This window comes from Neophocaena asiaeorientalis, unplaced genomic scaffold (genome assembly GCF_003031525.2).
Source record: "Neophocaena asiaeorientalis asiaeorientalis breed wild unplaced genomic scaffold, Neophocaena_asiaeorientalis_V1.1 scaffold72, whole genome shotgun sequence".
Classification (NCBI taxonomy): Eukaryota; Metazoa; Chordata; class Mammalia; order Artiodactyla; family Phocoenidae; genus Neophocaena; species Neophocaena asiaeorientalis.
Window position 1 is genome coordinate 6,635,142 of NW_020185336.1, and position 12,026 is coordinate 6,647,167.

A 12,026-nucleotide genomic window follows, 5' to 3' on the forward strand; every position below is an offset into this window, starting at 1 on the left:
CTGTGCCACCAGGGAAGTCCAAGTGATCTTATTTTAATTTCCCTGATGAAAAATGAAATTGAGCACCTTCACACATTTATTAGCCATTTGGATATCTTCTTTTATAAAATGCCTATTCTTTTGCCCTTATTTTTTCCTTAATATCATGATTACTCAGTTTGGAGCTTGCTATGACAGAAGAGGAGGAAAGGAGTGTTTATGGGTTCACTGGGTTCATGTGTATATAGGAGAGTTAAATCCTCAACTCTTCTATAAGATGAATATAACATCTAAAAAAAAAATCAAACAAAGCACCACCTCACACTCATTAAGCTGGCTATCAAAAAGAAAAGAGAAAGGGAAGAAAGGGAGAAAGAAAGGGAGAGAGAGAAAGAGAAAAAAAGAGAGAAAGGGAGGGAGGGAGGGAGGAAGGAAAGAAAAGAAAGAAAACAGAGGGACTTCCTGGTGGTCCAGTGGTTAAAACTCTGTGCTTCCACTGCAGGGGGCACGGGTTTGATCCCTGGTTGCAGCACGGTGCAGCCAAAACCAAACCAAAAAAGAAAAAACAGAAAATAACGAGTGTTGACAAGAATGTGGAGACCGTGGAACCTCTGTGCACTACTGATGGGAATGTAAAATGGTGCATCCACTGTGGAAACAGTAGCTTCCCCAAAAATTTAGCATAGAATTACCATATGATCCAGTATATACCCAAAAGATGTGAAAACAGGGACTTGAACAGAATTTAAACAACCATGTTTATAGCAGTATTATTCTCAGTAGCCAGAAAGGTGGAACCAAATCAAGTGTCCATCTACAGATGAATGGGTAAGTAAAACATGGTATATACATAGTGTGAATATTATTCAGCCTTAAAAAGGCAATTCTGACACATGCTACAACGTGCATGAACCTGGAGGGCACTAGGCTGAGTGAAATAAGTCAGTCACAAAAGGACAAATACTGTATGGCTCTAATTATTTGAGGTACCTGGAGTAGTCAGCCTCAGAGACAGAAGGTAGAATGGTGGTTGCCAGGGGCCGGGGAGAGGGGGGAATGGGGACTTAATATTTAATAACAGTTTTCAGGTTTGCAAGATGAAAGTTCTATAGTTGAATGGCTGTGACACAGCACAACAATGTAAATGTACTTAATGCTACTGAACTGCACACTTTAAAATGGTTAAGATGGTAAATTTTGTTATGCATATTTTACAATTAAAAAATTTTTTTAAATCAGAGAACAGTATAAGCATGCATGGAGGCAAATAACAGAAGTAACAAGAGTGGCTGCTTTGAGGAATGGTAATTAAGGGTGAGTAGTAGTAGGGCAGGAAGAACACAGTATTATCATTACATACCCTGTAAAACTATGAATTTTAAGCTATGCACATGTATACTCTGGATAACATAAAATGATATATGCAAACAGAAATATATGGTGAAACCTTCAGTGTGGATAATTTCCATTTTAGGATCTTAAAGTAGACTGGAGACCTGCAAAGTTTATTTCAAATTTTGAAGTATGGCAATTATTCAAGCTAAGAAATATAAATCTTGATAGGAATAAATGTATGTAACTGTTTTTCTAACCAATGTGAGAAATTCTCAAAATAGTGAAATATTTATGTGATGAAACTATATTTGTGCTCCCCAAAAAGCAATGCTGTCAACTTGTGTATCCTGATTTCCCATATTTTCTTTTGTCTTTTCCTTTTCAGATAACCACATTTTAATATCAGCTTTGGTGATTGCTAGCACAGTAATTTTGACAGTTTTGGGAGCAGTCGTTTGGTTCCTGTTCAAAAGAAGTTTGGATTCTGGTTTCACCACAGTTTTTTCAGCTGCACCCCAATCACCTTATAATGATGACTGTGTTTTAGTAGTTGCAGAGGAAAACGAGTATGATGTTCAATTCGACTAAGGGTCTGGAAATCTCAGATTAAGACATCAAATACCTTGACAATGATTCCTATGCAAGATTTTAATATAAAACCTAACAATGAAAATCATGGTTTTTATGATGTATTACCTAATTCCAGTAACGTTCACTATTCTCATGTAATCACTGACTGTGACAAAAATTAATCTTTAGGATTATAAGAACAAAGTTTTTTAAAAAGGAATAATCTTAGATATAATTTAATGGTTTTAACCACCTCCCCAAATGCACCTTTCACTTGAATGAAGGAAAGCTTAAAGCCCAAGTATTAATAGTAAATCAGGTTAAAAAAAAAAAAACAAAAACCCAGTCTACTTGTTTTACCTCCTCCATCTTGCCTCCCAGAGTGAGTTGAACCACCTTGGTTTATAGTTGAATTAAAAAAAAAAAAGAAAACTTCTACTTATCACTATAATTTTAGCAATCGCTAGGCCTTTAGTAATTTCTATGGTCTTGCTCCTTTATCAATAAGATATGGAGAATAAACCTGACCTTAAAATAGATTCTCTATATTTAGATATCACTTATGCTGGTTACTCTGATAATTCCTCTATTTCCATCTTCATGATTTACATGTAGAAAATTTTACAGATTTTTAACACCCCATATGCCATGTAATTGTACAGTTTCAGTACTTTTACAACATGTTTTGGACCGCAAACAAACAGTATTTAGCACTGATCATAAATGGTCAGAATTTCAGTAAGATTTAATAAATTTTGTGAAACAAAAACAAATTACAGCCATACCAGGAAGGTGCAGAGGAGGCTGGCATTGCGGGTAACTCTCGGGTCATAGTGTCCTTCAAGGATTTTTCTCCTACCGCCATATCTGTTCCTATATATCTCATGTTCCCCAAGCCTTGATGAAGTTTATCATTCAGTGACATGAAACCTGTGTAAGCAATAACTGCAGAGAAAAACTAAATACTACTGTAGTGACCATGTTCAAAGTTTTCAGTATGTGTATTGTACATTTTAAGACAATGGTGAAATAATCATTTGGGGGGTACAAAATGAAAATGGAAGAAAGCTGAAACTATGATTTCTTTAGCAACTTAAAAACACAGTATTAGAAAAGATAATGTATGTACTTCACATAAAATTGTATTTACCTTACGTAGAAACTTGGAAGTGCGAGGAAAGTAATCTCTCTCCCTAATGCATATCCCATCTATCATCTTATGGGAATACTTTTCATATGGATAGAGACACTATCTCTCAAGGTTGACCAGTGGCAACGAAGTCCTAGCTTGCGCCATCTGTTTCCACTGGCCACCATGAATCAGAAACATCCCTCGTCACAATTAATGGCAGTTTTCTTAATGAGACATGAATAACTGCAAAGTGAATAATGTGACTGTGTAGTACTAAAAAATTTTATACTAGGTGTTATTACAAAACAATTTTATACTAGGTGTTATTACAAAACAATTATGCTCTGTAAAAGCTTTGAGATTTTGTGTATTGATTGAGATGTCTATTTTATTACTGATAGAGTATTAATAGCGCTGCTAATCGTGAACATTAGACTGGAATTCCTTACTGCTTTTGCTACTCAAATTCTACCACTCCTTTAAGAACTGAGGCCAGCCATCTGTTCCTTAAAGCTTTGTAACTATCAATCACAGATCTTTACAGTATCTAACACAGTAGCCACTAGCCACACGTGGCTATTTATAAAGTTCATTTCCTCAGTAGCACTAGCCATATTTCAAATGCTCAGATCACATGCAGTTAGGAGCTACCACGATGGGCAATGCAAATTGTAGAACATTTCCATTATCATAGAAAGTTTCAGTGGACAATGCTGCTCTAGAGTCTCCCCTTCCACTTCTACATAACTAATTTTCTTCAGTTCATTTCAATAACTTCTACCTAAATAATGACAGCTCTACCAAAATGGCTGTTTTAACTGATTTAATTTTCCATGTTTGATTTTATTTTCAAACAAGTCCTTAAAGACCCTGGTAATGCAGTGCTAAATCTTAACTCTCTTTATATATCTGAACATCTGCAGTAGGCCCTTGTGTCTATTTGGTGGTCGACAGATAACCGAATCATTCAAGTCTGTGTTTATTTTTAATATTAACAGTAACATTAGCATGCCTGTTTATATTCAGAATGTATAAACTGCTTTCTTCAAACATCTTGGTTCTACCCAATAATGACAATGTAATTCTTATGCTTGGCAACTATTACTATCATTACTTTTAGCTGCCATTTACTTTTAACTACATTTTCTTAGGAATTTGCAATCTTAAATTCTTAGGAACTTGAGTAGTATATGGTCTCTATTTTGTTCAGAATTTAAAGGTGATACCAATGAAAGATTTTTCTTATTCCCTCTAATTCACATTTACAGGACATATGAAGCTAATACAATATCGAAATACTGAATGGTACAAAGGAACTACAAGAATACTATAAAGCCCAAGCCACTGTCTGTATCTGTCATTTAGCAGTTAATATAGCAAAACCATAAATAAATTGTATGCACACCAATGGAATGTTTTCTACCATTTACTTAAAATTTTTAAATAAAAAATTCTGTGGGTTAAGACACTACATTTTCATGCTGAGTTCTATTAAAAGCATAAATGTTTCAAATTCAAAGCATCCCTAAAGACCTGTAGAATAGATACTGATACTGACATCCTTAAATTTTGCATATCTGCTTTAAGGAAGGCAACACAAAGATAACAGGCAGAAGTTGACAGGCAGAAGCTGAACAAATATTTTAGAAACAAACAATTATATTTCATATAAAATGGGATTTAAAATAAGATTCTTGGCTATAAGGTTTGAAGGCTTCTTTGAGCACCAGTTTAAAAGGAAACATTTCAAACTATAAAGTAAATCAATCAGTATGCACTTTATTTCAAGCCGAAGTTTTACATTAAGACCAACAATCTGACTGAATGTGGGCAAACTGTTGATTCACATGTGAGAAATTACATGGTTTCTATTTGGGTTCTGAAAACGTAGCTGGACAAAAGACTTTATTTAACCTGAAACCCGCCTGAAGGCGTTTTTAAGTGTATCCTAAGGGTGTTGACAGAGAAAATATACAGTGTTATGGACATATACACAACTCAGGACCACAGTATGGTGAACAGTTAATGTTCATCTCTTCTCTAAAGGTAGTGAAAAAGATTAAGTCATCAAATAAATGCTTAGAATTACCAAGGAACAGTTAAAAACGACCAGGATCCAAACAGGTTATTTATATCATATTTATCTATAAAGAAGTGACAACACTAAAAAACACATTGAAAACCAGTGTTTTAAATTAATGTGGGATTTAAAAATATTTAACTTGAGACTGCAATAATATTTTTAACCAAATAGCATCTGACTGGCAATTCTGATATAATTTACAGCTGTAATATTCCTAAAAGGAATATCTACATACTATGGCCTATCAAATATAATCTGCATTTTGCACATCAATACAAAAATTCATCCATTTGTACACTTTATATATTTTAAAAATTAGACCATTGCTAAGTGAATTTAGAATTCAGATTAAATTTGGAAACCTAATATAATGAATGCTCTTAACTTTCTCCCCATTTTTTTTTTTTTTTTAAAACACTGGAAGCAAATGATTATGAAAATGAGACCGCAACTTAAGGCATTTTAAAAAGAAAAATAATTAGGTGCCATTTGGCAATTTATTCTAAAAGCATACTTTGTCCCACTTTTTTCACTAACGAGACTAAAACACCAACCTTTTTTCATAAATATAACTACAGTAATCACAACACAAAAAAGGGCTGTCAGCATTGCTTAGATATTTAAAACAAGGGTAACACTTTCCCCACTCATCTAAAAGAAAAATACTTTTAATTACCAGTTTATAAACATCAGATTCACTGGCCATGTTAAAAGGCCCAGCAGAATTTTAATTCAGCAACACTTGAGAATGAACATATATATACATGCATAATATGTGTGTGTGTATATATATATATTTTTTCATTCTATATATATATATAGACAGTAAATGTATTCAATAGGTATTTCCCCAGAAAATTAATTCATACTTAATTGCCAGTTTTAATAAACACTGTTCACAGATCATCCATTTGTCTCATATGAAGTTAGGCAATATCAAATGTTCTGTTATGGTCTCCATCTTCTTCAGAATCATCCTCTGAAGCTGTTGAAAGAAAACAGGATGATCAAGAATGATTTTAAGGGGGATGAGAATGGAAGTGTAAGTATGAAGCCAGAACAGCAATGACTTGTACGATAAAAACCCCAATGTAGTATATGCCAGGGTTAGGGCGGTCTGACTGTGGGTGAGGCCCGTCTACAACGCTCCCACCCCCACACTTTTTCTTCTGTTAGTTTTTATTAAAATGAAAATGTTTAAAAATGTGATTCAAGAACATCTAAAAAGTTTCTGGGATCAATTTGTGTTCATAGTAGCTAATGAGAAATACACTAGAGAAAGAAAGAGTAAACTTAAGGCAAGTGCTCTCACACACCTGAGTAGAATCTGGCTTATTACCGCTGCATGTTTGATGTATCCCATGAGAATGAAGAAAAATGTACATAGAATAACAGGTTATGGGTGTTCTTGAAATTTACATCAGAGCTATGTCTATACAATGCCAAGAAAAAGCTCTAGTCAGTCAAAAAAGCTTTATATAGACACAGCCTAAGTTAATATAATTGAATTTAGTAAAAACCTTTTGTTGAGATTATTCCTATGCCTCCACGTTGTCAGAAATTTATCACTCTTGCAACATGTCCGACCTCAATTTATTTTAAAGTCATTAGTGGCTCAAGAGTTTAATATAAAACTTCCACGAACGTCTTTAAGAAGGACACAGTAAGTACAAGACTATGTAACTGTCTGCATGTGAAGGAAAACGGAAGTTCACTAAACATCCTACCAGCATTTCCCCTATTATCAAGGGCAGAAAGGTTAAATGTACGCTCTTCTTGTATTTAATACTGGACAATTTAAGGGCAACCAGCAAATGGAATCAACAAGAAAAAATTATGCAACACGTATAGATGAAACTTCAATCTCCATATATTTACCTTGCAGAAATTTAAAATCCACTTTAATATCAAGCATATACTTAGCTCATGAAGAGTAAATCCTATGCTTAACTTTTATGCAATATCATGGAGAAATGTTAAACTAAAAAATAAAATAGCTTTTCAGAGAATTTCTCATGGTTTCTATTGGATTAACTCTACAGAACAAAATTCAGTCAGAACCAATTTTCAGAATGTATTAATACTCTAGTACTTAGAAGTTAACTTGTAGCACCCACATCTTTCACTCTCAGTTGAGTCTGGGTATATATTTCAACTTCACCTTTTCCCTCTCATTCACAGGTTGGGAGTAGACCCTCCTATATGTTTAGAAAACTAAATTCTAAATGAGAATGTTAGTTAAAAAAAACAAGCAATCTGGGGAAAATGTACACTGCAACAAATTACTCTCATCACGTTTGACAAAGTATCAATTATAATTTACAAAAGACAGAACTAATCTTTGTACTAGCTAACATGATGGATCTGAACTAAGAAGGAATGAAGGAAAAAAAGATTTACACTAATGAAGTCCCACTTTATTATACCATTTGATTCCTTTATATACCATTTCCACACATACTAACTAAAATTGTGAAAATGCATTACCTAGTTGTACCTCTAATCCTTTTAAAACTTAAAAAAAACCCAAAAAAACAAACAAACAAAAAAACCTTACTTCAAAGGATGCTAAGCTTTCTCTAGAGGTAAAAATATTATGCACACTACAGGTTAACAGTCCAAGTATTTTGAAGATGAGTATAGAAGATAATCAATTGGAGAATATATATATAAAAACACTTCAAAGAGTGTACTGGAATCTGATCATGGGATGCCAGTTGCTTTGGGTGAAAAAGCACAATAGGGTAATCTTGGATTCCCAGGAACTGTTCCAGAGCCACCAATATCTGTGCCCACCTGGTATGAAGCACCCTGGAGGTTGTAGGACTTTGAGAAGAGGGTAAGCTGTGCAGATGCCTGTAAAGATTTGGGCATTAAGTGCCTTCACATAGGAGCCCAGGCAGAAGTCCTAAAGCTGGAACGTGATCTTAAGAGATTGGAGCTGCTGGCGGAGCTGGCTGCCTATTAAAGGTCCATGAGGACCTGAACAAGGAGCAAAAAAAAAACAAAAAACTATGGCTTCTGTTAGGGACTCAGAATTAGGACTCTTTCACCATTATATTCCTAGAACTATATATAAACCCAGGGAACACCTTTTATGATCTAACAAAGCTAAAGAACAAGTAAAATTTCACACACAAAAAATCTAAGGAAGTGTGTTTTGATTAGTAAACGTCTTCTTTTAAAAAAGTGTTAACATTAAACGTGTTAAAATTAAGGTGATTAAATATATTTTTTTATTTTAAATAAAATACCGATGGTTATAATAACACCCTTCCATACATTAAAATTAATTTAATTTTTAAAAAATAGGCTCTTAAAAAACTAGTGTCAGTTGCCCAACCCATCTTTCCCAAATCAATTATTCTGGTATTATTAAGCCTATAAATGAAGCTCTAATTTGGTAGAAAGAGTATATATATACTTAGGTTTTGCTCTGTGGGTTTAATTTGCAAAAGTAAATTCAACAAGTCTGGGGAGGGGAAATTCCACCTACTTTCGAGATCTTCCATATGTGCCTGAAGAGTTCTTGCAAGGTTAATAAACTAGAAACAATGCAGAAAGAAATACAGTAGTTTAAATGTAGCAAATGGATCTAAAGAGAGAATCAGTATAAGAGATTCATTTCTACTTAAAAGTCAAACATAATTTTAAGCCTCTAAATAGGGGGTCTTTCTCCCCCCACATCAAAACTTACAAGCTTAAGGATATGATTTTTTAAAATGTCTTATATAATCATTATTACCTATGTAAAAATCATATATTAATCATGTAGAAATTGGGAGCAGATATAATATTCTATGAATACCGCTGTCTTCTTGCATTGATATAATACTTCCAAAAACTATGGAGAAAAAAAATTAAACCTCTGCATTTTGGACCCAAGTGAACTTTAGTGGTCAATTAAAATAATAAATCAGTATTTTCCTGCCTAGAAGTATTACATTTGACTCCGTACTTTTAAAAAAATCATAAAAGTGACTTCCACTTTAATATTAACTTGTGTATACCTTTTACAAAGGCATGAATTCAACACATATTATTATATACTTCATATGGTTCGTTCACTCTGAATAGATAAATTGCCTGTTTAGAAATCAAGAGCTCTTTGCTCAAATTCTGAAAGCTCTTGATAGTTCGTTCTCTTTTCTCTGAATGATAATAAATCTGTCAACTGGCTCACAGGAATAGTGTTTACATGATTACAGAAAAATGTTCTACCCATATACACTGAATTGGCTATTTGATAATTTTCAAAATATAATGGAAACATTATACCTCACCATAAACTCTACTAAATTTTCATCACCAAGAGAATATCTATATAAAAAATAGTTTGAAGGATATGTTTATGAACACATTTCAAGATATTAGGTGTTCAGAATGCTACTGTAATGAGATATAGACTCTAGTCCCCGCTACATAAAATGGGCAAGGCAGTATAAATTTCCATAACAGTCCCATTTAATTAAAAATACCTAACAAACAGCTAGCTTAAGTGTTAAATTAAGGCAATAGGGTATAGACTAAATACCTAATAGTCCAGATCTTAAGTAGTTTGAAATATGGAGGCTTAAAAACTACTACACTGGTAATCTTTTACAAGATAGTAACAAATAAATTGAAGTTAATTTCCCATAGTCTTTCAGTTTTTGGAGTTCAATTTCAGGTTTCTAAGTTAAAATACTGAGTCTTGTTTTTGTTTTTTAATTAAAAAGACATTTTCCTTAGTACTTCCAATTCTGTCCCCGTTTTTCACTGAAATATATTCCAATCACCTTCAAGAGCTAGAAAATTACTTCTTTTTCTAAAACAGCTTTATGAGAAAATAAGGCTGCTTGATAAAGAGGTAAGGCAGACAGCAATTTCTATTAAATCTACAGTACCTTTAATTTTAAGAAAGATTTTAATGTAAGAACTCCCCAAAGGAAATAGACTGTGAACATATAAAACAATCTGCTTTCCAAAGCAAACACTTGTTGCATCACAGCCTCCCTTTTCCCCTGCTCCAAGGTTACTTACTCGGACACGTGTGCTTGGTTCATTCGTATTTCCCATCATATCAGAAAAGCTTTGTTCGCACAAGTGCAGTAACACAACTAGGTAGAGACCAGAGCTGATAAACTCATACTCAGCCTTCAAAAGGGAAGCAAACGAGAAAAAGAATATGGAGAATGAAAAATTAATAGACAAGAGATTGACATCCAAAGTATACTGAGAAACTAGAGGAAATGTATTCATATCCAGTAAGAGATACAGCATCATCCATTAAACCAAGAAATAAAAAGTCACGCTCCATAATTTCATAATTTTACTAATGCTGTAAGGTGTACAAATAGGTGTGTGAATATTCTCTTTATTTTCATACAGTCTTCTTTTATGTAATTTATATAAAAGTGGGACTTCTAACTCATTTGATGGTAGAATGAATGCTCTGGTTCTATCAAGTTATAATGTGCCTAACAGATTTTATTAATACAAATGGCTACAAATGTTTACTTAAAATTATCATTTCATCTATAGCTAAATCAATAAATTATACAATTAAAACCTAGTCAAATGGGTCAAGTGTCTATTACATAATATAATTAATTTTAAGGCAACAGCAAATATAAAAATGAACTAATAAAGGTAATAGAGTAACTGTTCTTCGTATCATTCACATAGAAATTTTTTTTTTTTTTTTTTTTGGCTGCATCGGATCTTAAGACTCTCAACCACTGCACCACCAGGGAAGCCCCACATAGAAATTTATAGTGGGTAAAAACTGTCCTTTGGTTCAAACTTATTGTTCTGAAGCTAAGAATACAAGTCATGAATATCGTGTTATTAAAAACCTAATCTGTCCTGTAATTTTTATACAGTGAACTACCTGTAAGTTGTACCATTTTTGGCAATTAACTCATCTGAAGTTAAGAACTATATGTTCTTAGTAACAACTTCAGCAAGTAACTGGTTATCAGATTCCACAGAGCATTCAAGAAATCTGAAATGGACTTATTAAAACTTTCTTTGAATTTTCACTTACTTTTCTTATTTTTAACTTAAAAGGAAATAAATTTATGTCCTCAAAATTTTTTAAAAAATTTTAATGCTTATCACCTTGAAAAAATTGAAGCTACTGGACAATGAGGAAATAAACTGCATTAAACTAATCATTTCAAATGAAGAGTAGTTCTTGGGCCCCCAGAATCCAAGATTCACACAGAACAAAGAAGTTAAAGCCAGGAAGCTTAATCAAGACTGTCATTGCTTTTACAATGACTCCACCTAATATTTCCTCACACTTAAATTATTTAAGATTGTGGGTCATTAAATCCTTGGAGAACCATGAAAACATTCCTGGTTGAATCGAAATGCCAAAGAACCACCTTTAAGAGACATGATGGAGCACCTAGAGAAGGAAGAATGGCAGAAGAAAACCATCCTTTGAAACCTACTCTCATTTTGAGAAGATGAAAAAAATAATTTTTTCTTTCCATCATTCTATTTTTACATACTCTTTCCCCCGTTCTTTAAAATACCAACGCTCAGCTATCTAGAAAGACTCCTTAGGGATTGAAGACAACTCCTTGCTGAAAACACTATTCTCTTTGGACAAGTGGCTCATTAAAGAATAAAGTAATAATTAGTATGAATAGCATCTATGCTACATCAATTGCCTTAATGGTTCATTAATTAAATCAGTGATTCTTAACCTGGATCTAAGTAATCAGCTTCAAAGGATCTGGGAATCCCTTAAATCATATACAAATATTGTGTCTTTGTATATTTTGTTAGGAGTGTGATTTTAATCAGATTTTCAAAGGGTATTCATTATTCCCACATTTTAAAAGTAAAGGGTATCCATAAAAGATCATGTTGCTTGATTCCATTTATATGAAATATCCATAATGGATAAATCCAGAGAGACAGAAGGCAGTTGGA

At 33.3% G+C, this 12,026-nt stretch overlaps 2 protein-coding genes across 6 annotated transcripts in view; one reads left to right on the plus strand and one right to left on the minus strand.

Moving 5' to 3' along the window:
* The window catches only part of LY75 (lymphocyte antigen 75), a 126,176-nt gene extending 121,689 nt beyond the window's left edge, over positions 1-4,487 (plus strand). For all 3 annotated transcript variants that reach the window (XM_024735907.1, XM_024735906.1, XM_024735905.1), the window contains one exon: positions 1,700-4,487. In XM_024735907.1, the coding sequence (XP_024591675.1) occupies positions 1,700-1,902 (203 nt within the window). In that variant the 3' untranslated portion in view covers positions 1,903-4,487. The remainder of the gene's footprint in view (positions 1-1,699) is intronic.
* A 288-nt stretch (positions 4,488-4,775) lies between these two features.
* Positions 4,776-12,026, minus strand: part of MARCHF7 (membrane associated ring-CH-type finger 7) — a 48,672-nt gene continuing 41,421 nt past the window's right edge. The window contains exons 8-11 of one of the 3 annotated variants that reach the window (XR_003001959.1): positions 10,122-10,235; positions 8,596-8,644; positions 7,896-8,081; positions 4,776-6,084 (exon numbers count right to left, since the gene is read on the minus strand). Coding sequence is in view for 2 of the 3 variants with exons in the window: in XM_024735908.1 (XP_024591676.1) it covers positions 6,026-6,084; positions 8,596-8,644; positions 10,122-10,235 (222 nt within the window). In the remaining variant the exon portion in view is untranslated. The remainder of the gene's footprint in view (positions 6,085-7,895; positions 8,082-8,595; positions 8,645-10,121; positions 10,236-12,026) is intronic. The other 2 variants (XM_024735908.1, XM_024735910.1) reach the window with 2 other exon arrangements.